Here is a 27792-nt window from a genome sequence, read left to right as displayed (position 1 = left end):
TTTTGTATGGTGAAAGTGTAGGAACAGACACAGTCCGTCGATGTTAAGTGAGTTTGACACTGCCATGTAGCATTGCAATCACTTCGATTTTGTCACATGAATCTTGGGCAACGGTTTAACCGCGTCGCCATTTTTAATGCGGCAAACTGTTTTCGACGTTTGTCACCGCGGTTCGTAATTTGTTGCGACCTCAGTTCGATACGGTAAAAGTGCGGCTTTTAACAGTTCACCTTAACCTTCCGCCATGCCTTAAAGCCATTCTACACTTTCGGAACATAGAACAAAATAAAAGTTTACAGATTTACAAATAACTTGTAGGATTTACAGAAGGTAAAAGTAAAAGACTTCTCTTGAAATATTATTCCATGAAATGCTTTACTTTTTGAGAAAACATTAAACAATTATTAATTCTCGTTATCGAGAATTACAAATTTATTTTAAACACATGTCATGACACGGCGAAACGTGCGGAAACAAGGGTGTGTTTTCCCGTTATTTTCTCCCGACTCCGATGACCGATTGAGCCCAAATTTTTACAGGTTTTTTTTGTATATATAAGTTGTGATACACGAAGTGTGGGCCTTTGACAATACTGTTTTCCGAAAGTGTCCAATGGATTTAATTAATAAACACTTCGATAGGTGCATTTTAGTACTGGAGTGTGCACTCTACTCACAACCAGTTTTATGACTGCGACCACCCTTAACCTAAATGTAACATGACCTCCGTTTCTCCACACACAAACATACGCTCAGAGAGCACAACAAGGCGATTGTTGTGATTCCCAACCCCAAGATGTAACGCTTGAAGTGTGAGAACACTGTGTCTTTGTTATCGAGTAGTGCTGGCGTAATTAGTATCCGAATTGACATATGAAAACAATCTAAGTTATGTGGTGTACACTCAAGACGTTATCCGAGACCTTGGGGATAGCAGGTCCTGGCCTGTAGCACCAAAGAGGCCTTGTTCGACAAGACCCTTGCCCATTTCCTCATTCGTCTTGATGGCACTTTTAATGTTTCTGGGGTTGTCGTTAAATATGACACTAATGAGAATCAGATGTTCATTGTTCACAAAAGCGATAAATGTACATAATCACACTTTATAAATAATATTGGGCATTGAGCATCGATTAATAATCATGGAGTCTGGCACAATAGTCAGTGTACCATACTAAATATTGTTGACTCGGGCCACCGCTGATAATAAATGTCCTTTGAAATAGCTAGGTAGAAAAACTCAAATTGACACATTTGAAATGGCTGCCATTGTTGCAAGCTGTATGCCTATAAATGTATATCTTTGAAGTTCAAACCTAAACAAAACATGGACGTGGAGAAACGACATTGCCGTACCACGAAGGTGTTCGGTAGCCCCCGACCCGCTCGGAACCATTGCTCACCCTCCTCTCACCTCAAAATGAGTTCGAAACGTAAGATTAATCATGTTGATTCACTAGTTAGCCCATGGTTAGCCCCACCTCCAAATTATCGTCCGTCGCCTCTCCCCAATAAAAACAATGTATGATTACGCCAATAGCCTAAATAATGTTCTCAATGAGATGTGTCGATCATTGTCACCAACTCGTGTAAAGTGCATACCTTACTCTGAATGATCCCTTTTTCATTTATTTATTTTGTCGACTACTAGTGCGTTGTAATTTGTTCTCCCATAAATTATTGCAAATCTTAGTTTTTGATTCACATGGTCCTCCTCTACCCGTGCCCCCCCCCCCCCCTCCCCATGTTGTGTCTCCATAGTCTCCTTTTCTGTATGTATTGCTGTTTGAACGGGCGTAGAAACAATGTACGTAGTCCAAAAAGTAGCAATATTCACAGTGGAAAATGTGCACAACGGTTAGCATTGACTCATCCAATTATTCAAACGGAAATCGAAGGGGGTATGGGGGGGGTCTAGTGTCTGACTTTTTATCCAGGGACCAATGTGAATATGTCATTTATGACCCTAGAAAAGCCTGGCAACAGGCCAAAGGTAATGGATTGGATAATTGGAATGAAGTTCATGTTTAGTTCAGGTTTGATCATCCATGGTTGAATCCATGGTCCACGGTCAACAAGTCTGGCCCTGGCAGTACAGTTCAATACTTACCCCTTTCAGCGTGGAAGGTCTATTTCTACCTCCATGCTTTCAGTAACGTCGTCATTTTGAATTCATTGTATATCATGGCAATTTGAACTCATTGCGAATCATGGCAATAAGCGTTATACTTAAAGGGACACACCGGCTGAATTCGGCTATTTGGGCTATAAAACAGACTAATGTATGACTTCAATGGTCTTCTTTAGGAATGGATGGAGAAGAGCAGTCCCTAAACAAATCATAACATTAAGCCGTTTTGGGGCATTTTTCAAAAAAGGTTAGAGTCGCGTTGCTTTGGTCGGGCAACTTGGTCAATGAAAAGCGTCAAACCGTTTGTTTTGAAATACATTAAAGGGTTTAGTAAACATAATAAACCAACATAAACATGTCTCATAGGTGTTTCTTTTACTTTGCGAACTAACACGGTCGGCCATGTGGAGTCAACCTACAAAAAGGTGATTCAACTTGTCCCCAAGGACAAACGGATGTAATAGTAGACTAAACCAACAATTTGAGTAGGGTGACACTGTCTTTAAATTTCGTACATTTGTTTACCTTTTAATTTCTACAAGCGATGAAAATGTCATAATTTTTATTCAAAATTACTAGAATCATAATGAGCTATATAACATACTATGGGAACTACGCTGAACACTATTATAGTAATAGTCAGAGACCTCTCTTTTCAGGTGTATCTCAACATAAAGTATTCATAACATTAACAATCCTGTGACAATTTGAGCTAAATTGGTCGTCGAAGTCGCGAGATAACTATGAATTTAAAAATAAGAGAAACACCCTTGTCACGAAGTTGTGTGCTTATTCAGGTGCTTGATTTCGAGACCTCACCGTCTAGTTATGAGGTCTCGAAATCAAATTCGTGGAATAATACATCTTTCTATAACTACTTCATTTTAGTTTCTCACATTGTTCCACACTATCAACATCTCCCCATTACTCATTACCAAGTGAGGAATTATGCAAATACTCAATTGGAGTATTACCAATAGTGTCCACTGCCTTTAAGTACAGTTGAACATCCCTCTCTTGATTCTTAGAATCCAGAACTATGCCAGTAAAAAGTGACCGATGCATAATAAGTGGCACACAAATCATTGAAATTAAATTTATTTTTAATAACGATTGCTGAACGAATCATGATCTACACTTGATGTAGACGCCGCGTCTAAGACAATGCATGAGGCAAGCCTTGTTATTTTCGATTTGAATAATGTTGGCTATTATTGAAGATTAAGTAACCTTTAAAAAGGAAAGTAATCCACAAACTGTGTTCATGCATTCAGCATTGAGCAAGATGAAACATTGTTGGGTGATAGTATGTTCTGCTAAGCAGGTTTTGGTGTGATTAGCGATTAATGAAACTATGACCACGACAACAAACTGTCTATACCAATTCACAAAACAGTCATGGGCCTAGTGACTGGTTTCAACTGCTACTTGGAGTGTTGCTCAACACGAAACTGTATAACACTTATTTCTGCTTATTAAACGTACTTTTAGGCACTGGTCCAAGTTCGAAATTTAGGATAAAGTTTAATCTAAAACAGATGAGCAGATATTCCCCAAAACACTATTCCCAAGCCCTAGACCACACGGAACAGTGTTATCATTCTGATTGACGTATGGAATCCTCGAGAAACTGTGATTCAACCGTTTTATCTTCCCTTCGTATCTCTCAAGAGCTTCGCTAGATTTGTATGTCTCGAGACAGTTGCAAAATGTTCATTCATCAAAAAATACTATCTGGTAACAAACAACCATGACTGATACACTAACATAAAATAAAACATTCCCGGTCAGATTGATCAGGAATCGGGGCCCGTGAGGCCCGTTTTCGTATAGGATTGATATCTAACCGTGAATCAAAATTAATTGCTTAGCAAAGTCTGATGTCACAATACAAATCACTTTGGCACACTCATCTTAAAAATTCAGATGAATCCTGTGCTTTGTCAAATGGAGCCATAAGAAGACTAAACGCCTCGACAGAGTCACCTTCGAATTCAGTGGTCAAAACTTTCACAGTTTGATCGCTGAATCAAAACTGTTGACGGAGGGGGTGTCTCCCATATTCAAAACACTTTAATTTCGCCCTTAACGGCAGCGGACAAGTTTTGTAATTGGAAACAAAAATTTAAACTGAGTGACCCCTGCAACTGCCGCCATTGCCAGTTTTATTGAAAACGTATAATAACAAGCAAGAAGAAACTAAATAAAAAAAAATAATAAAAAAATGTGTCATTTAAAATGTACGGCAGAATATGCAATCAGACAAGAAACATTACATGTTAACAGTCACTTCAACAATTAAAACACAAAATAATAATAATAATAATAATTTTATTTCAGATCCCGTTTTCTTTATTTTCTTTTTATTTTGTTCAGGTTCGAAAATAGTTGTGCGCAACTGAAAAAAAACCTAGACGATATTAGATTGCTACATTAATTGTAATTGTTTTAGCCCACTACCAAAATGTTTAACTTGATGGAAATAAAATACTAGGCAGGTTTAGCTGAACGTTGTGCGAGCAAACACGTAGCCTAGTTGTCCAAGGCTCTTAACGCAAGCACCAGCCCACTCTGAATTCACGAATTGCATATACTAAACTGCGCGGTATATAGCAGTACGAAGCATGGTGTGTCCAGGTTGTTGTACCTCGTACAACAACCTCGAACAAAAATATGCTTCGACTCCACGGTACCAAGTACTATTATGTACCGTGCAGTATAGTATCTATGCAGTTCGTGAAATCAGAGGGAGCGGGCCGGTGTTTACGTAAAGAGCCTTGGACAAGGCTAATTATAGCAAACACGGGAACGTGAATGTGAACACAGACAATTTTGTTGTTTCTATAGGTGACGGAACTTGTGCCTGATTTCATTCACATGTATTTCGTATGCACGTACCTGATTTGAATGGTAACTTCACTTTTGCTTAAAACGTAAAATTTTAACATGAACATTTTCTGACGTTTACGTTCAGCATTTCATGTTTGCATAACGGTGCAGCTTTTAACTCCCTATCTGCTTGAATAAGTAAACGCGCATCTGTTTATTGTAGTCCATAATTTTGTTTCGTCCAAAAATGTATAGACATCTAACAAGTGTTACAAATCAATCACAATATCTCTCAATTAATTTACATATTGTTTTACATCGAATTAGAACTGAACAAACAAAATACTGTCTCAATGGTTGAAAGTTTGGAGGTCCACGTCACGCACGAGAACAATCCTAAAATTCAAGGATTATGCCTAAGACACTTGATCACAGTTCCGTATGTACGATACGCATTGAGTCCCGTTTGACATAGTTCCAATATGTGATGCGTCGCGAATATCTTAACATTATTACGACTCAGAGTACAGGCTGGTGACGTCGAGTCAGGATTGAAATTGTTTCAAGACGTGATGCGGCGCGATAATCTGAACACCTTAAAGCTCATAGAAGTAGCAGTTCTCCTCGTACCTGATATCAATGACGTTAACCTCCTTACGACTGGCATGGTTGAGCTGGCAGCTCGTCTTGTTATCAGTTTGCTTCCAGAGATTGAAGGAGCGGCAGAGAGGCTCCGCCCAGCACGCCAGACCACACCCAATGGACTCCTTGACCGAATAGCTCTTGATCCGATGGTTGAGCAGACACTTCTTATGTACGTCATTGTAATGGCGGCTTGACCGACCGCACCCGTACGCAAGAGCCGACATTTCACAAGCGACGAAATAATCGACATGACACACACCGTCTGCCCATTTGCCCCCTGCGTTACCTGCCATTCTGACGCAGTCGTCATTGAGACCGTTGGTTGGTTCGCCGTCCTTCCAATTGCTGAAACTTGAAGTTCCCTCATAACTCGAGCAATTGAAACGCTCGTTGTCGTATCTGTAGCAGTTGATCCACAGCTGTAGATCATCCGTACTGGCGCCTGTTGTTTTCATCCGTGTACCAATTTCTTGCCATACGAAGATTTGTTCTTCCATCGAGTTTGGGAAAACGACACTGACTCCGGGCCGGTCACAAGCCTTCTTAGCATCGAACCAATTCATCTTCTGAGGCAGTAAGATGTAGCAGGAGTCTTGCCAAGTCAACCAGCCAGAAGGACATGCGGCTTGGAGAACCCGTAAGATGCTGAACATCAAAATAATCATCTCGCAATAATTAAATGGGGATATCATTGTTAAAACTTGAAGTAAAGTATCAGAAGTTACTATGTATGCGTCTGACGGATAAACAGTTGTTGAATAATTCTCCCTTTATCTGTACAGGTACAAGCTGCCTGCAAACTCTCCAGTCCATCCAGTAACAACGTAGCTTTACAAACTCTCCAGTCCATCCACCAACAACGTAGCTTTACAAACTCTCCAGTCCATCCAGCAACAACGTAGCTTTACAAACTATCCAGTCCATCCAGCAACAACGTAGTTTTTCAAGTGATGCGATCACTGGTAAACCTTTAAGGAGAAGAACGATTATCGCAGTTATAATGCATATTAATATTGCCGCTCCATATCGATTTAAAATGATTAATATTTCCTCTTCAAAATCAAGGTTGATCATAAACAAATTATAATGGCTCTTGTCTCTCGGTTTTGACTAGTAAACACCCCTTCTAAAGATTGTGTCTAAATTATCTGGAGGTAGTTATTAAACGTAATATAAGAGAGAGGTCAATTGCTGTTTCCAAAAGGACCTTCGACAAAACAATTATGGTTGTCCTTTTGCACGTGCGTTTTTATTACAGTTCGCAACCATACACACAATCAACAAGGAACTCTTGATAAATTGATCCGATGTGAAAAGGGCTTCAACAAAATTCGGACCAGAGGAAATCCGTTTAAAGGGTCTATGTAACTTTTGTAGGACAAAAAAACACAATGTCCACAGATTTAAACTAAACTTACACAGTTTGAAGATAATGATAGTGGAAAGCTTCGAAAATATTACGTGCTGAGGTGCTGTAGTTTTTGGGAAATGAGTTAAACAATGTCATGAATATAATTTTCGTCTCATGAGACGAACATTATTTTAATCATTTACAAAGGTATTTTCATGACATTGTTTTACTCATTTCTCAAAAACTAAAACACCTCAGTAAGTAATATTTGAAGGGAAGCTTTCCACTATCATTATCTTCAAACCCTGTAAGTTTATTGTAAAGTTATGGACATTTTGAAAAAGTACCCACATTCTTTAAGAGGGAGTACAATATTGTGAATTACTTGTGACGTGTTTACAACTCATCATAGGCTCCTTCGCTTTGTCATGTACTCTACTAGGACATGGTATTACTAAGACCGAGGAGGGAAACTGTTTTCACATCACTATCAACAATTATATCTCGGAGGTTCTATAATGGATGTTTTTTCCCTATAAAAAAATGGAATATACTCGCTCTATACATCGGTCATAACCAACATCATGGAGCCACGCTCCTTTAATGGTTGCACTAATTATCACTCGAGCAATCCCAACGATTATCAAATTTTCCAAAGTGTTGATTGAAAATCACAGCACTACTGATGGTTGTTGGGGCAAAAACAAATTCATAAATACCTCAACCAGTTTCGCTATTCATATTATTTTGTGGAGAGCGCGTCACGTTGGTGCGTGTATAAACATTGTTTATGACCAGTAAAAGAGTGTTGAAACATGGGCGTGACACGCGAGCTTGCACCTTGCTTATAGACCTTATGCACATGACGTCATTTCAGTAGGGCGCCCTCACCTAGAGGTCAAAAGGAGGTTGTTCATTGGCCAATCCTGTGCGCCGCGCGTATAAATCGGTGCGTTTCGATTGTTTCGTCACCGTTTTTCCACTAAGATGGCCGCTGGATGACGTCAATGCATAAGCTCTATAGGACAGTTTCTTCATTCCTACTGGTCGAGATCAAGGCCGGGACAGTTGTGCCACATCACGCCACATCACGCAATACGCGCGACGCACACAGCATTCCCTTATTCTTATAAGGAGTTGTTTACCCGAGGGCGGAGGAGGGCCTTACCATTTTATAGACCTTATCGCAAATACCAATGCGCAAGCGCAGACTGTTGAATGAGGTGCATTGTGGGATAGATATGGATCAAATTTGGGTACCAGCTAGACCACAATGCACCTAATTCCAAGCTTTACGCGCGCGCCCCAGTATTTGCGAAAAGGTCTATGGCTGGAGGGGTGTTGTGTTGAAAGAAATCATCGAGCAGTTAGAATTTTTGTATTTGTTTAATTTGTTGACCAAAAGTGTTGATGCTTTTGACCGAAAGGTATTTATGCATGGGAATCAAAGTGTGTTGAATCGGTTTTTAAATAGTGGTTTAAACCCGCCGAGGCCTGGTTATTGATAATTACCTCGACTTCCTCTCGGTAAAATTATCAAGAACCAGGCCTCGTTGGGGGTATAGTTGAAAACCTCCCCACCGCACATTGATTCCCTTTATCTAAACATGATTTTATTTAACGTGTGAGTAATAACGAAAAGGAATGAGTATGGAATCATGCACAGAAATGATGCCGGCCAGAGATAATGTTTCCTCAGCAGTGAGTGAGGGCGATGTTTGCTTCTTCTGACGTCATATGCAAGGGTTAAATTTCAATTGAAGAACAAAAATTGGGTTTATTTTCAGATTTGTCCAGGTCCAGGGGCTTAAGTGTGAGTCACATAGTATGACGTCGGGTAACAACATGAACCCCAAACGTACCCATTTGTATGTACGTGTGGATATGATAAATTATTGCAATGTCCCCCTGCGCTCAAACGAATTGCACACCGCAGTATCGGAAACTATCGTCGGGGTGTGTGCGTGTGTGTGCGGGGGGGGGGGGGGGATTTCGATAAATGGTTGTGGGTTTTCCGTCGGCGCCCTTTTTTTAATAGAAATCACATTGGTATGTTAAACTTCACTTTTGAAATGTTGAACTTCGATTACACAGAAAGCTCGATAAAGTAACTCTCCCTGTCATTATGGTTTCTGGTTAAAGGCAGTGGACACTATTGGTAATTACTCAAAATAATTATCAGCATAAAACCTTTCTTGGTGACGAGTAATGGGGAGAGTTTGATGGTATACAACATTGTGAGAAACGGCTCCCTCTGAAGTGCCATAGTTTTCGAGAAAGAAGTAATTTTCCACGAATTTGATTCCGAGACCTCAGATTTAGAACATGAGGTCTCGAAATCAACCATCTAAACGCACACAACTTCGTTTGGAAGGCTGTTTTTTCTTTCATTATTATCTCGCAAGCTCGATGACCAATTGAGCTCAAATTTGCACAGGTTTGTTATTGTATGCATATGTTGAGATACACCAACTGTGAAGGCTAGTCTTTGACAATTACCAATAGTGTCCACTGCCTTTAAACGAGTCTAGTCGGTGTAGCCAAGTCTAGCGTCCCACCTGAACTTTCTCATTTCATCGGCTTTTATTACCTCTCTTCTATGTAAGACGGCGGTGTGATGACGTCAAAACAGAGGTCTCATCATGTTTGTATTATGTGTGGCATATTATTCATTCAATTTAATTGCATCGTACAAAGTGTCATTATAAGGGGGTTAAAGTACACGCCTTCCTGGCCTACCGTTTAAAAGTTGTTGGTTTGGTCCACCAGTTTAAGAAATGTAACTCGATGTAGAGCACATGTTTTTTAGACCGTTATAAATCATTATGGTCAATCAAAAATATGCATCATGTAAAGAGATTGTTGTTTCTTTCTAGGCGCTCCATTTGCGAGACTCCAAGTCTCGATTCCCCTTCTTGACGTCTCAGCCCCACCCCCCCCCCCACTCGAGATGAGGTGAGCGAAGGTCACGCGCAAAAAAACCTTAAACGTTTTGGGAAAAAACAAAACCTTTCGACCTCTATTTGCTATGTCCGCACTCGCAGTCGCATAATGTTCTCTCATCGAGCAACTATACTGTTAAAAGCGTATAATATTATAGGCCACTTCTGGGGATCAAAACATGCAATGTTTTCCAGAATTTGCCGAAACGGCTGTTGTTACGGGGGTCACGTTGTGAACAGGGCCAAATGTCGTACAGCTGCTTAAGCACAAACAATTATTATGCTTACCAGAATCAGATTGCCAAAGTACCATGTAACATGTGCAATTTGTGACTAGAAGAAAATTGTTCAGCAATCATTGTCCTCTTAGCAGCACTGTGAAATAGGGCCCATCTTCCTTAACACATATTATGCCGCGACACCGAGTAAATAAATAGTATTGCTCTAAACACGATCGTCATGAATATGTAAGATGTTGTCTTCATGGTCCCTATTTTATCTTTATGGATATTCCTTCCTCAATGAGAAGATAGTGCCTATGCACGCTATGATCTTACTCCATGCTGTGACGATGATGTTAATGGTGGTCCGTGTGTACCATCAGCTGTTTACGACATTATTGCCTGCTCTAAACAGTCATGCATATCATTAATATTACTGCACAGACTGTTTTGTAGTATCAATATTTCACCTTCTAGTAAATAACTGTATAGTGTATTTAATCATGGAGCAATGAACTGGTTTTTAGGGTGATTTTCTTGAGAATTTTTGCCAATGGTTCAGTGCGTCGTCCAGCACCGCATGGCGAAACAGAAACTGGGCGTCTGAAGTGAAACTAGGAAACGGAAGAGAAACTACAGTTCATGTGTTTGTTAGTGGAGGTTGCTACCTTCATGGTTTGCTTCACTGGCTGTATATTAACAGGGACGTAACTAAACATTTCGTTTCCTTGTAGCTCAATACGAAGTATAAAATAGTTGCTTTTGCAGTCGCCACTCAATTAGTAAGACAAATCTGATATAATAAAATGTTCATTGACGCTGAGTAGTTCAGATGTTTAGTAGTTTAGGAACACTGTTTTTTGTTTTTCCAGTGATCACCACGATGACCATGCAATGCATATTTCTTATTAAATTAACTAGAAACTTACTGATACAAAATTCCATGCCGTAAGTTAGCTTTTACGGGTGGCAGAATGATGTAATCTTACTGACCAGTTCAGCGTTGGAAATTCCTAGAATGACTGCAAAATGAAACGCTGAATGGTCCTGCAGGCTAGTAACAAAAATAAGTTTGGGCAAACCATTTGGGCCTGTTACACAAAGCATCCATAATAATAATTTGCCCTTTAAATGCCAATCAATAATAAATACAGTTTTAATTCGTTGTATCTGGTCGACGATAATCGACTTTTTTTTTTTGGGGGGCGGGGGTAAGAAAATTAAATATATGTCAAACGAAGGGAGAATTTATCATGACTTATAGATAATTAATTTGTTTATGATATGAATGACTACCTATCAATAAAGCAGAACATTAATCACCCTTGGCAGGCCCCAAGTGCATCAGCGACGGCAGGTCTGTAGGGGGGGGGGGGGGTCGTGAACAGTAATCCCCGACTACCATGATGACCCCAGTCTCACTAATGAAAGAAACAGACATCTTGAGTGATAGTAGTAAAGCACATGGTTCCAAGAGACCGTGGATCAGACAGCCATACTCCGCTCTAGTACACAAATAATGCGCGTATGGGTCAACCTGTCCCTTGGATAAGCAATACATGTGCATGTCCAAAATAAGCCTAGATGTACCAGGCACAAGATCCAGGCACAAGATCAATTTAAAGGCAGTGGACACTATTGGTAATTACTCAAAATATTTATTAGCATAAAACCTCTCTTGGGGACGAGTAATGGGGAGGAGGTTGATGGTATACAACATTGTGAGAAACGGCTCCCTCTGAAGTGCCATAGTTTTCGAGAAAGAAGTTATTTTCCACGAATTTGATTTCGAGACCTCATGTTTAGAACTTGAGGTATCGAAATCAACCATCTAAACGCAAACAACTTCGTGTGACAAGGGTGTTTTTTTTTATTGCATTATTATCTCACAAGTTCGATGACCGATTGAGCTCAAATTTTCACAGGTTTGTTATTTTGTGCATATATTGAGATACACCAACTGTGAAGACTAGGCTTTTACAATTACCAATAGTGTTCACTGTCTTAAAGTAAAAGGGACGGGCACAAGTTGTGCACATCTAAGAGCGAATATGTCTCCACTGCGAGTGTGTTTTCTCAAATTGTGCATCTAGTTTACGATTAAATCAGTGCTTGGTGCAAACGGGCAGACATTGTGCGGTTTGGGGGCAAGGTGCCCAATTGCTATTTTACTACCCAATTTCAGTTCAAACTTCATTCTCTAGAATTGGCCCGACTGGATCAAGGTCACTATCTTATTTAACGGTACCAACATGCTTCTATGTGACGTCACGTGCGTGCAGAAGTATACTAACTTGAAAGCAACTAAATTCAACCCGAGTGACAATATTGAGATACATACTTTAAACTGTTATCCTTTACTGTTTGTTTTCGAAACTTACTCTTAAATAAACCATAATATAGTGAAAGTCACCTGGAAGTGGTATTTTGTCGAAGTAAAGCTTTTGTTTTGATGATGGGAATATACATAAAAACAATTAACGAACAATTAGTTTCCATTTTAATTACACATTTTAAAAGTAAGCCCGAGAGGGCGCTGTTCGTGACGTCAATCGAGGCGCGATATTTGAAGAGAAATTTAATGTGTAGTCTGGCCCCGACATTACGTCTGAATACCTTGTCGGTATGATGTATACGTACAGAACTACGGTCATGGAGCAGACTGCACGCACTTAGGTTCGTCACGTCTTTTAGGTACCTTCTTCGACTTCCCACTATAGCTGGACAAATTGTTGGGATGGCGTCATGTTTTAGACTTGAATACAACTTTTCTCTTCAAGTCGTGTGATGTATTCCGAATTCTCGAAGCACGGCTCGAAGTCTTTGCTGCACAGCGCTGGAAAAGACGTCGGACCAGACCACTTTGAAAACTGACCCCATCTTGAGTTGTTTCGTTGCATCATCAATACAACTGGTCGGCATTGTCGGGAAAATGTAATAAAACAAACTTGTTTTCGAAACGTGCAAACCCACGACTAGGACTTGCATGTACTTGCATGCACGTGTGTTTGATGTTCGATCGAGGCAAAGTCTGCCTCGATTGACGTCACAAAAGGGGTAGGCGGAGTCACCCCAAACAACCTTATATATTTCTTAAAGATATAAATCGTTACAAACAATACGCAAAACAATGTTTTAATTGTTCATAAACAAACCAGTGAACCATTAAACAAACCATTTGCCACTTTAAAACATGATGATGTTTAGATTGTAAGTTACTTTCTCCAGAAGACGGTCACATCACACTGAGCGACACGTAGAGGAGTATATAAACCAGCTCTTCTCGGAGCCTCCACTCACCAGCACAGAGTTCACATGGTATCACTGCAAACATTTCTTACTTAATAAATAGCAAACAAGTTTTCAAAACCAAGGGGTGAACAGGACCCCTGCTCTATGAAACAAGTAAGGCATGATGGTTCTTACTTGTCCATGTTTAAGATTCGTAACCCGAAGGCTAAACCATTGATAAAGGTTAAACATTTCTACCTCTATGGGTAAACAATGGTTACACCTCAAAATAGCATAGTCATAGCTAGACACACATCCTTGCCCTTTGTAATAACATTCCCGTGGGGAATAGTAGCTACACACGGTGATTATTTTAACATACATCTTGAAGATAAATCAACTGCAATACACTTAATACAGGCTGCAGAAACACTTGCTTCTCATTGCAGTGCCACAGTCTGTGTGGAAAGAACACCCCCCCCCCCCCCCACCTCAAGCATGGGTCTGTAATTCTTCGTTGGATATGGGCAAACTTCAAAAGAGGCGAGTTGTCTGTTCTAAATTTTCGTGGTGTGCGTTTGTGAAGGATGCGGCTGGAAAAGCGATTGGTACCCGCGTCACCTCTGTTGACGCGGAAGGCTCAATGTTCTTTTGCTTGCGACGGGTTTAACTGTTTACCCAACAAGCACACTGGAAGCTTCCCAGCGGGCAAAATACGTTGAAATAACGTTGAAACAACGTCATACCCCGACGTTGAAGTAACGTTGAATAATAGTTGGATTTGCGACGCCAAATCAACCAATATCCAACGTTGAAATAACGTTGTGTGCCCACTGGGTTAGATGTGCCTAGAAGTCTAACTACATCGGCATAATTAAACGTTACTAAAATTCACAGCCGCACCTTAAACTATTGAGGATTTCAGCTGGCTGTCTGTCAATTTCCTTGTTGGCGTCTCGGATAATATTCGTTCTTATTAACCATGTTTTAATTCAGTCTAAGCTGTTACTTTGTATGTGTTGTTAAGGCTAAGAAGCCCAAAACCAAAACAACATTTTGCACTGACATTTTGCGCGGCTAATGTGAGTCTCGGTTTTGGTATATGACACACTTTCTTTTTGCAAAAAACACACAAAAAAACCCAATGCCGAACGTCTGGATGGAGAGTTCAGAGTCTAGATGGAGAGTCTAGATACAACAATCACATAGCCTAGCCTTGTACAGTGACACATCATTGTTCGAAAATTAAAGGAACGTGTATACAACTTTTACCTGCATGGTTGTAATTATAGTGTTGTTTAATACATTTCTTGAAAATTAACCCCTATTGCGCCTCACCCACAAGAGTCCACCATACGCCTTTTACAGACAATCGGCTTATAGACCCCTGAGCTTATGAGTCGGCATACTATTGGCCAATACATGATCGGCATATACATGGTACGAATGTTAGTCCAGACTTCAAGCTTGAAATAGCTTGGATTGTTCTAAGTATCGTCTCTTATTTACATTACATTTAGTAGGTATATAAAGTGGTTCTGAGAAAAAAAAAAAATTTACACAATCAAATCAACTTTTGAAAGATTTCATTTAGTACTTTGACAAAGCAAATTCGACCTAACAACCAAAACCAACCAAACACGATATCGATACACAAAAACTCAACCCATCCCTAAGGGTTCACACCAAGGTTTGTCTCGAAACCACCATAAAGGACTTCCGCCACAATAATTCGAAACAATGAGGAATTTCCTTCACTTAAAAATCGGGTCAGGATCTGCAACACTAGACGTGTAAATGTGAACCAGCTGAAGAATTCAATTGAAATATCACTTATCATTAAAACTAGTTGCATGACAACTTATGATAAACTTGACGACCCCCCCCCCCCCCCCACACACACACACACCCACACACACCTCCCAATCCCCACAGTTAATTAAAACACATTTGTTACTATACGGACTTCACATTATCTTGTATAGGTTGTAGAACCTTTAAACAAAACAAGGAAATATTGACGGCGTTTCTGTAAGAAAAAAAAAGAACAAAATACTGCACCTGTGTCACGCTAACATGAAGTTAAAGGCAGTATAAGTATTAGCGTAAAACCTTTCGTGGCAACGAGTAATGGGGAGAGGTTGATATTATAAAGCATTGTGAGAAATGGCTTCCTCTGCAGTAATGCAGTTTTGGAGAAAGAATCGATTTTCCACGAATTTGATTTCGAGACCTCAGATTTAGAATTTGAGGTCTCGAAATCAAGCATCTGAAACCACACAGAGTTGTGTGCTTTCTGATGCTTGATTTGGTGCGACAGGGGTGTTTTTTTTTTCTTACATTAATATCTCGCAACTTCGACGACCGATTGAGCTTAAATTTTCACAGGTTTGTTGTTTTATGCATATGTTGAGATACACCAACTGTGAAAAGACTGGTCTTTGACAATTACCAATAGTGTCCAGTGTCTGTAATTACATAAAAACACAAAGTGACAAGTGTTTTCCTTCCAGCCTCGGTAGAAACTCACGATGGTCATACAATGATAAGGTCAAATGAACAATGGCGGAAGGAAGTTTCACCTTACTCTGGTATTGAACTAGGCTGGTAGGTACCTCCAGAGTTGAATAACCTCTTCCAAAAACAACATTGATGTATGTACAGTTCCTTTAACCTTTGCTTGGTCAGGAGAGAGGAAGTTTTTAAACACAACTAGTAAGAAACAAAATCAGAAACGAAGGAAAGAAAAGAAACATTGGCCGCGAGGTTGGGGTGTTGGGGGGGGGGGGGGGGTCGAGTTACACAATACAGGATTTGTGATTACAGAGACAAAAACGGTCTAACGCAGACTTTCCTGTCGGGCGGGAAACTAAGCATAAGTGCGGGAAGGACGATAAGGGGCAATTATTTTGTAACATTGTTGTGAACTTCAAGTGAGCCACAGAGACATAGACCATGTGAGAATTGTCGATGTGCACAATTTTCGGGACAATTAATGATACGGTGATTGGATTTGGTGACCCCCCTTTGATCGCCCATTCGGGTCTTGATCGCCCTTTGCTGTATCGTTTAGCCATCGTCGATGTTTTATGTGTAACGGCCGAGTCACACTGCAGCGACAACGAGAACGATAACGATAACGACGCAAAGACAACGCATTCCATTGGTTGAATGGGCGTGTGCGTATTCTGCGTGGAACAATTCAACCAATGAATGCGTTTTCTCTGCGTCGTGATCGTTATCGTTTTCGTTATCACTGTGACTCGGCCCTGAAACAACCCGTATAGGGAGAGTAAGGGTCATGTCACACGGGGCAATTTACAGGCAACCAGATCCACGCAATCTCAAAGAAGAAAAAATGCATTCACATTTTAATGCTCACATACTTGTTTGGGTATCATAGGACATTTCAAAGAAAATTACTCATGTGCTATCAATGTGGTCTCGTAGCATGCACTGCGGTTGGTTGCCTCCAAGTTGCCTGGAAAAGGTGTCTCGTGTGACAAGGCCCTAACAAGCAAGTTGGGAAGTTTCAAATTTAAATGAACACGTTGCCTTGGATCGGTCGAGTTGGTCTTGAAATGCGTTTGTAACCAATTGTTATAAAATGCATGGCTAGAAATATGTTGTAAAAGTAGAATACAATAATCCACACAAACATGCCCCGAAAATGCACGGTTTGCATTCCTCGTCGGCTAGGAGTGAAATAATTGTTGACTCACATAAATGGCCGACCGTGTTAGGTCGTACAGTAAAAGGAAAACCACACAATATTTCGAGACAAATTTGTGTGGATCATTGTATTCTACTTTTAAAACAACTTTCTACCAATAATGCATTTTATAACAATCGGTTACAAACGCTTGTTATAGACCAACTCGTCCGATCATCCAAGGCAACGTGTTCCTGTAATGGTTGCCATTGCTTGCTATAGGCCTACTTGTTTCAATTTACAAATAGGCAATGGCCGTTTGACCCAATTCTCTTTATCACTGAAAAGTCTGAATGTGTGCCAAATTGCATGATTCTATCATCAAACGCACAAACCACAATCTCATTACACCAATGTCGTTTTGCAATCCTGAGTATCGTATGTTGTTTATGCACATGCTTCAACAAGAGCATTTCTGCATGACTCACTTTTATCAAAAGTGGTCGTGGTCTCTATAACAGAGTTATTATTTTTTTAGGAAATACAATAACTATTCAACAAAAGAAACACCACTCAGGGTCAACATAATGTTCGATTATTCCAACGTATAGTGAAACCGTTTAATATATAATATTGTCATAATAATAATCATTATTAAATAGCACCATTGAAACAAAGAATGATAAACTGGTTAATTATGATTGCCTCGCAGTAATACACTCATTAAATTAAACGTTGCAATATCAATATTATAGCAGACCTACAACAAATAGACATCCTATATGTTTATAATGTGCTTTGGGTCACTGTATTGAAATAGTTACGAATGTCAAGCATTCATTGCAATGTTCTCTTCCAACAGTGGTCCGGTTGCCAGATAAAAGAAATACGGACCAAAAGAAGAGTCATGGGCCTACTTGGTCGTCACTGAACAAGTTGAGGGCCAACCCTGCATTGTTGTGTCAACACTCCCAGGGCGCGCCCCTGGTGAAAACAGCAAACATGTGATACTTTTTCTATCACGTGTTATTCAAAATAAACAGAAAACAAAGAGAGAACAGAAACATTGCGTGATACTGTTACGTCAAATTCTGCAACATCATGTATACGACTATAGGTACAGCTATCATTGTGTGTTTATGTACATTGAAAGCACCGGATTTTGAGCAATCATTTGTTATTTCAACACTCCCTGTGCCAAGGTACATGTTTATTGTGTAGCTCGGCAAGACATCACCTGATATTTCCTCCCCGTTCACGTGACATTTGGAAAAACAAAGAGAGGAAGAAAACATTCCCGTTCTCCCTGGGCCCAATTTCAAAAAGCTGCCATCAATCAGAAAATACTGCTTGACACATCTCTGCTAAGCAGAATACCAGTCACAAATTGTACATTTGACGTGGTAGTTATAGTTAAGTTAGTGGTAGTTTGGCTGGTAACTTCACTCTACTTGGTTTAATTTGTTTGGTCAGTTCCTCTTTTGCTTAACATCTCTTTGAAATTGGCCTATGACCAAGTTTCGTTAATGTGGATAGCAGAACAAACTACTAACAAATGTCTTTGCCAGACACCCAATGTTCACTAAATTTGGCTGGTAACCGCATCTGCTGTTAGTGTTAAGGCTTGGCGCATCGGAATTTAAGTCAAGCGGTTACCCGTTACCATACAAAGTGTAAGCACTTAAGTTAGTATGCTTACAGTATTTTTTAGTTTTCTAGATTATTTTGTTTCACATGCATGGCAAATAGTAATACACAGGCTGAAACACTATTCGGTTATTACATGCGATATTTTGTCAAACTGCGACTACTTGTTTATAACTTTAACTTAAGTGTCATAATCATTGACAAAAAATGTATGAGCTGTATCATAGTTATAATAATTATGTTAATCTATAAATATTCAAACTAAAGAAAAAATGTTACCAAAAGACCGCTAAATGCATCCGTTGAAATTCACAACGTTCTGGGCACTGGTCACTGCTGGCTATTAATTTACAGAAAAATCATTCCAATACATTATTTGAATTGTCGGTATAGGCCTACACCGTTTCTACTTGACAAAATATCAATGTACGAAATAAATTGTTCAACATCTGAAGAAACCAATTGGCGATGTACCAATTTGAACAGTTCGCTTTGAACGAAATAAATGACTTTAAAAACACGTTTAAGCACACAATCACTGCCGTAAAAATAGTGTAAAAACTTGTAAATTTTAGCAGACAAAATAATAGTTTCCTAAAAATATGAAAGCCCCACGGAACGAAATATTTAATAAGCAGAAGTACCCATCTCACTATTTTGGTAATAATGTGATTTGTGTTTCTCATTAGCATCGCTTAAAAGGTTAAGCTACATTCCAGTGCCCCCCCCCCCCCTCCCCCCTTCAGTGGTGGCTTCCGTTTTGGATAATCAAAATATACAGTGTAGCTCCATGCTAACATTCTTATGTACAACAAGTATATACAACTGAGTTTTGCACCTTCGTCAATATGTGTGTTCATGCAGCAATTCCACATTTCATTTTTGTTAAATGGGGAAAGTAGGCACACATTTGAACGCTATTGTCACCGATATTAAAGGTAGGGTATACCTAAATTAGCCAACAATCTGAACAAATTGCCATACACATTTACTTGGTAAAGAGCATAACTTAATAAAACATTGTTAAAAACGAGTACATTTGAAGTTAATATTAATCATTATGTAGTTTCAGAGAAAATGTGTAATTCTTCACCATTTGTAATTCTTCACCCAAACATTTGAACCTGCATCTGAAAGCACACATTTCTCCGTCTGAAAACAACAAGTTTTTTTTCTTTTTTTTTCTGTCATTATTTTCTTGCAACTTCGATGATCAATTGAGCCAAAATTATCACATGTATGTCATCGTATACATTATGTTGGTAGGCATCCATGCATACTTGCATAGAGTGAATTAATTTAATCAGGCATGCAACTGTTATGATGACTTATTGTGGCAATGTTGCGAAGAAAAACACCAATGGTTTATCTGCTTTTAAGTTTGGTTGTTACACCATGAGTTAAGTGGGTTGAATAATGGTACAACGGATTTGCGGTTTATGTACAGGCTTACAATTGAACTGGATATAAATGGGCCCTCTGTTCAAAGAAGAACAATAGAACGCTTAATACTGGCTAATGCTAGTGTGATGAAAACACACATAATAAAGGCATGTGACTTTTATACACTGGTCTGACTGTCACAGCACAACAAGTGTATTGTGCATACTACACAAAACACAAGGTCATTGCAAAACATGTGTTTAACCAACAAAAGGCCTACTTGTTAATACACAAAGTGTGGAATTTAACATGAGGGGGCGTGCTATTTGTCATTTTTTACAAGTAACTCCATCACAGATTTATAACAGACACTATAATAATTGTAAATTCAAATTACACACGTGAACAGAAACAGTTAGACCAGACTTTAGCTTTAAATTAAAGTTCGTCCCCAGGTGTGTACGTATGGTATAGTACATGTACACGGAAGTTTTGGCACACTGCGGAACTGCAAAGCATAGTGCATCTAGTCTTAAAGGCAGTGTCTGGTGGTCTGATTCGAATCGGTGACTCCTATCTCAAACTTTTTTTTTTTTAGATGAGAATGGTGGTAAGCAATTAGCATCCTGCACAGTTATTTCTACCCCCATTAAATAAAAACAGGGATGTAAGAATTTCAAACAATGTTTATTATTATTAGTAGTATTTACAAACAGAGAGAGCAGGTTTTTGAGAATCAAATTACTAACTGTGGTGTCCGTTTATGAAAACTGCAGTTGGAGATGTGAATGTTGGTCACCCGGCCGCATGTCTATGGGGTCGACAATATTGTTGACAGAGACATGACAGTTTGTTGTTGTTTTCTCAACAAGTAGGCCTATCGACTTGTAACTTTCACATGTGGCAATTGTACAGCCTCCAACTTGAAATTGCAATAATATAGGCACTTCCCCACAGTATATTTGGCCCGATGCATAATGTTTATACTGCACCTAATTGTATCCATGCTGTATGCCTACAGAGTACAGCATCACTATAGACCATGCGAACTATGTTTACAATAAGTGTGACCTTGTACGTTCTTTGAGTATTCTGGCAGGCAAGATATTACACTGGTCATATGGGAAAAATGACATTTTGTGTCATAATTTGAAAGTATGAAAGTAAAGCTGGACAAGTGGTGAGATGTGCCCCCTTTCATCATATTAACAGTTGATAATAATTAGACAGTGCAATCTCCATAAAATATAAGATGATTTTATGTTTTCTTCCATTAGGCTGCTGTACAAATCGTGCCTGCAGGAAGTCCATGCTCTATGGCTCTTTTGTAAACATGTGACGTCACAGGTCACATCATCTATAGGGCAAGTCCAATAAAATGTACTATTTGTGGGTCCATTCCCTCCAATCCTTCATGGATGAAAAAGCTACAAGTCAAACACTACGTTTTGTTTGTGTTTACATCATCATAATGCATTTAACATCAGAATAAATTATCTGTTCACTTGACAGATACCCGAACATTGGCACTAGGCCTGGAATTTCAACTTGCAGAGGGCAAGGTCATTTGCATTTGGCAAAGTGCACTTCCAGTGGAAAATCTTTGGGAACTGTTGCAGTGGACCACAGTGGTAGTGACCCCCTGGCAAAGACCGGGGGAAACGAGACCAAGGGCTTGTGTGGCCTTTCTGTATTGTATGCCCATAGGCTTTCAACATTATTAATTGCTTTTTGCTTTTCAGATTGCTGTTTGCCCATGTAATAGGTTACCTGCATGACCATTTCACTTGGATTTCCCCCAACAACAAATAACGTAAAAACTTTTCAAAACTTGAGCTTAGATGTTGAATGGTTGATAAACACTGGACAGTATATCAAAATGAGTGTTACACTGAGTATTGAGTAATAAGATGTTTACCAACTATTCAACACAACATATTCAAGTACGATATTTTGTTTTAAATGCAGTGTGTAAGGCCTACCGCACAAATACATCCTTATCAATCGATTTAATAGTGGAACACGCGTCACAGGGCATACTTTATTTCACCATGTAGGCCTCTAAACTGTTTCGGACTACAAACTTCGAAACAGTAGAGTCCTATAATGATGAATATAGGACGCTTCGCTTCTTTGCTGTAACAGATTTCACATTGAGTATCTATTTTCAATTGCGATACACAGTGTTAGCTGCGAATGCTTGCACGTGTATGGTTATGGTTAGACAGATTAACGCCGAACACGCTTAGCCAAATACAGCTCATTATAGCTATGTAATGTCTTTACTTTGAATTATTTATTGTTGAAGTAAATAATTAATGATACGAACAATATCAAATAACAAGAATGTATCCCTGTGTGAAGTCGAGGATAAAATATAGGATGACATTATTTTGTTTATACAATATAGCAGAATATGATCACACGTTGAAATCTAAAATGTTCCATTTCACACCACTTTGCCTCGTCAAATCAACATGTGATTTTATATAACACCCAAGCAGATCCTTGCCATTTGATTGGAGGATTGTCCGTCACGTGATAGCAAATAAAAGTACCATTGCACGCTGAGTCACTCGCCGTGCTTTTTCGTTCCATCCGAAAAGTACCATTGCACGCTGGCACGCTGCCAGCGTGCAATGGTACTTTTCGGATGGAACGAAAAAGCTGAGTGAAAACATCACTGCGTGCGCGTGTCTTTGGTAACGCAGCAGGTGTGTTACTGCAAGAAGGCATAGTAAAATTACTAGCATTCGGCTTCTACAGTTGAAATTGTTTGTTTTGAAAGTTGTTTCTTTCAATCAAAATGACAAAGTTCTACTTGGATGTTATATAAAACAAATAATGAATGTTTTTCATTCGTGCAATGGTGCGAATGTGTTCATTCGTTGAAAGCTGGAATGTTCCATTCAACTCGGCTCCGCCTCGTTGAATAGAACATTCCATCTTTCAACTCATGAACATATTCGCACCATTGCACTCATAAACATTCATTATGTGTATAATATTTTACTCCATGTTGTGTCATATATTCACCCAATATTTTTTTAGCACTCTTTATTTATAATAACAAAACTTCTGGATGGAATGGATGGTTGTCAAAACCAGAGTTAAAAACGCCTATAAAATGTTACATTATCATCATACAACAAAAAATGATTAGATATTGCAATTATCACAATGTATATTATTATAGATGATTAGAGCAACTTTGCCTGACCCCCACTCCAGTTGGTGAACTTTGACCTTAGGTATGGTTCCATCTCCTCCCCTAGGTCCATAGTAATGTCCGGTCGATGACACATGTTCTCATAAATGTTCTCCCCATCCATATCCTCATCCGAATAATCATCTTGGGTATCATTTGGGGTCTTAGGTTCTTCCGAAGGTTGGATGGGCATGGGGGCTGAGATGACTGGTTTAGGGAGAATCTTGGGTTTAGGCCTGAGGGCAGTTTTAGGTTTTGTTTTAGGTTTAGACTCTTCCTCGGTTTCTGGTTTATCTTTGGGATTGTCCGACGACAGCTGCTCAGGTTCCTTCTTCTTGTCCTTGATAGGTTTCGAATACATCACTCCAATGTCACCAAAGTCATGTGTCATCCCTGCACACGATAAACGACCGACGACAGTGACGCGCGAGCCCGAGTCGTCAGTCGGTCGGATGGGTTGTCCACCTGACTCCTCCGATTCTCGTATATGCTCCACTATGGCATCTCTGGGGGTAAGGCAGATTGTGACTGGTCTCTGGTTCGACTGCAACTTGGCGACTATAGCAGGATTTTCCTCATCAGTCGGATCAACTCGGAGGGGTTGATTTTCAATCACTTGAGTCTCGGTGTCTTGCTGACTGGCAGTCGAATTCTTCAAGCGATGCTTTCTCACGATAAATATTATTCCTATTATTACGAGCACAAGAAAGAGGGCGCAGCCAACGATGATGCCTGCGCTGATACCAGCTCCATCCTTTTGACCATCGTTAAGTCTCGGTTTCATGTTCTTACCGCTCAAAAGAAGCTCCGAGATCAGAATCACAGCACTTGCAGATCCCTCCTCATTTATCTCGTTATTGGCGTGGCACTTAACAATAGTTGCATTGTCATCAGCCTTAACATTGATAATTCTCAAGACTTCATTGTCTTTACGAATGAAAACCTTTTCACCGGATGACGAGATGTAATCTTCGGCAGCTAAACCGGCAACTGTCCATGTGTAATTGGTTATCTTAGGTATGCCTTGGCCGAAGCAGGTAAACACAGCATCTTCTCCACTGCTTACCGGTGAGGTTGTTATAGAAACGTTAGTCGGCCGATGGAATGGTTTCAAACTGCACGTCCTGAGTTGGGGTGTAGCGGGTGTGTCTTCAACACACGTGAACACTGCTCCATTGTCCGTTTCTGTTAACTGAAGTTCATACGTGGCTTTGGGTAGGGGGTCTTGCTCGACCCTTCCAGGTAGTATCTCATGCCAACTCATCCAGTCCAAACGGGGTATAGGAGTGCCCCCGGATGATACACAAGTCAATGTGACACTCTGTCCTGGTTCAAGATATACCCCGCTTGGTTCCATACTACATAACGGATAGCCCTCATCTGGGGCAACATAAACAGTTATAGTCGCAATTCTGGATTCCCCTAAATAAGTATCCCCTTGGAAATACACACAGCTATACCCACCAGCATCCGACATCTGGACATTCTGCACTTCGAGAAAATATTCCCCAGTTCCCGTGTTACCTTGTACGGTGAGTCTTTGCCACAAGCCCCCAGTGCGAGTCTGATGGAACACTTGAGTTCCCTTAGTAAGGTATGCATCAGTCGGGTTGTGTCTGTACCAGTACACGGTGTACGGTGCCTGGTTTGGGTCGTTGTTTACGGCACACCGGAGCACCACCGTCGACCCCGGGGTGGTGTTCGAATCCAACGGGTTCTCCCGAATCACATTACCGACGACAGCATGAAACTCACCGTACATGACGAGGATCACAAGCACGAGCCATACTGCCATTGCAGACGATGGTGATAGAGCATTGAAGCGCTGCATTATCATGAGAGTTTTAATGATAAAAACAGCAGGGCAGCAGAGAAAAACGCACTCCCGATTCCACGTATGCACTGGTGAAATAGTGCAGAATAGAAAGTCACTGCACAGAGTTCTCGGTGAAAATTCAGTTTTATGATTCCATGTTTACATGGTCTTAAGTGAGACCCTTGTTTGAAGCCCTTCTATTGTAGTTATTTCTACTGGTTGACACTGCGCTCATTGTATCCGTTTTAGTACAAATATTGACCGATGTTTTGTCAACATGCTCTTCCAAAACAGAGCAATGTGTATGTACACTACAACAACCAACCAAAGCCAAACTGCATCACTGCACAGAACATAATGCACGTACGAAGACTCACGCACACACAGACTAGACACATGTACCGTATACACGACGACTGTTTTGTTGATCTGTTCTACAAACCGCTTATCGACGCGACGCTAGTCTTGAAATCGAGACGGTAATCGTTGTGCGACCCCTTGTATCGTTCGGGGGGACCACTCATAAGCAGATAGCTCTATGGGACAATTGCAGGGGGGAGGGGGGGGGGTACTAATGTGTGGTGCCACGAACTACATACGACCGTTGCATGTACGGCAAGCATGGCAGGGTGTGTGTATAATGTTTTGATCATGGCGCTTGTAAAAATAATGGCCAGCGCTCTGGCAGCAGACACTAGACATAGACAATGACTAACGACTTGTCATCAAGACTAAAACGACGCGTACCAGCGATATCTCCCCTTACAGCACTCTACCCACCGCAGACATGCTCTTAGTCTTAATCACCAGCAGGTCAACACCCCCGAGATTAGGCAAGTAAAATAAACGCTCTGTTCGTGGCTGGAGGGTGCGGAAGGACCCGCCATTCCTCCAGGGGTGGCCTTAGTGATTAGTGTCAGCTTTTATTTCGATCATCGAGGTTGGAATACAACGAGGTTCTGTCCTTCATGTTATGTTAAATGGCAAGATGATGAAGATGCAGTAGCCCCCCCCCCCCCCTCCGCAAAGCAAGGGGGTAAATGTTTAATTTTACACATCCATGCATTTGCATACATTGTTTTTGTTTCAACTTCTTCGAATTCGATCCCTTTTAAGGGTCTCGCGTTTGATGATGACTCAAAGCTTTAATAATCATGACAATCAAAACTTACGTGTCACGTGAAAATCATGGTCAAAATGCACCAAACTTCCCAAAGCTGATGGTAGGCTATAGCTATCCTATCACCGATAAGGTCACATGTACGTAGGCCTACCACCACCAACTTTGGGAAGTTTTGTGCATTTTGAGAAAAAAAACACTTCGAACACGTACTACGGTTAAAGAAAAGAGTAACTTTTCCCCAAGAAGCCTTACCGCGGTAACGCTTTGGGGAATGGAAGGTGTGATTTAGGGGCCTCGATTTGTGCTCGCGGCTACGACTAAAGGCTGTACTCGAATAATTGTGTTTAGGGGAACACAACAATTGTTCTAAAGTTCTGAACAGATTAACACATTTTCCCTGGACCCACACTAAGGAGTGGGGCATTTTGAAAATCTACACATTATAATATTGGCTAGAATAATCAAATAATTAAGTTCACTTGTGTGCACAAGTGGTATTTATTTTTATTTTTTGAATGGGTGTTGCAGACATCTGTCGTGACAGTGTTTTCTAAATCCCTGACCCACAAAGAAACCACTACATTTATATTGTGAACGGATCAATGATGTTTAATTTAAACGTTACTTCGACGAAAAAAAAAAAATAATAATAATAATCTGATCCCCACATGTTAGTTGTTATTACAAACAAGTGTACAGCTGCTGTGTTCCTTCAGCCCGCGCGCAACTCGGTTGACTTGGCCCCTGTCTTTATCCGCCCTGGGCCCAAAGACAGGTCCCTGCCGCTATACAGGGTGCATTCGTTTAGCTTCCCTGTGTCTACCCCGCGGTGCTCACTCGATCGGGTGAGCCCCTGACCAGAACGAACGATCACGCTCGCCCTCTCGTGGTGACGGCATGTAACTCAAGTCATCCCCAAGTGACCCACTCCACAAGCAGGGCACTTGGGGCTTACCCGGGTGAGCCCCGTCAAAGCAGTCAAAGCTATTCGAACGTACCGGGGCAGACCGGGGTGACCCGGGGAAGCTAAACGAATGCACCCACAGTGATTCCCTTGGATGATCGTCCAGTGACATAAATGCCTAAAAGTCACTGCTGTCAAAACCGCAATAGGATTTTACTGCGTATATTTGGGTGCGTTCTCCCTGGGTCGACCCCGGTCTGCCCCGGTACGTTCTAATAGCTTTGACGGGGCTCACCCGAGTCAGACCCCAGTGTCCTGCTTGTTGGTGGGTTGGTCACTTGGTGTGACCTCAGGTGCATGCCGTAACCACGAGAGGGCGAGTGTGATCGTTCGATTAGCTCTTGTCAGGGGCTCACCCGAGTGAGCACTGCGGGGTCGACCCAGGGAAGCTTATCAAGGTCAAGTTATACCACACGCCAGTTTTTGATGCCGGTCTCTGGCATTATTCACGAGCACATCGGTAGCCTGAACATCTGACGTCACACTTCGACGCTCGTGAATAACGCAAGAGACCGGCATCAAAAACCGGCGCGTAGTTTTACATTTGACATCAGTCATTTTACATTGGGTGCGTTCGTTTAGCCTCCCCGGGTCGACCCCGATGTGTGGCGTTTTTTTTTTTATTCAGGACGAACGTGTGCAGATAATTA

General features: G+C 40.6%; 1 protein-coding gene across 1 annotated transcript; it reads right to left on the bottom strand.

Moving 5' to 3' along the window:
- Window positions 1-22978: 22978 nt before the first annotated feature.
- LOC117297108 (neurotrimin-like) lies at window positions 22979-25391 on the bottom strand. The gene has a single exon (XM_033780243.1). It carries the CDS (start codon window positions 25074-25076, stop codon window positions 23232-23234), a length of 1845 nt encoding a protein of 614 aa, XP_033636134.1. The 5' UTR covers window positions 25077-25391; the 3' UTR covers window positions 22979-23231.
- Between the last annotated feature and the right edge of the window lie 2401 nt (window positions 25392-27792).

The sequence above is a fragment of the Asterias rubens genome, chromosome 11, assembly GCF_902459465.1.
Source record: "Asterias rubens chromosome 11, eAstRub1.3, whole genome shotgun sequence".
NCBI lineage: Eukaryota > Metazoa > Echinodermata > Asteroidea > Forcipulatida > Asteriidae > Asterias > Asterias rubens.
The sequence above is the reverse complement of the archived record's forward strand: the minus strand, read 5'-3'. Positions and strand labels throughout refer to the sequence as shown.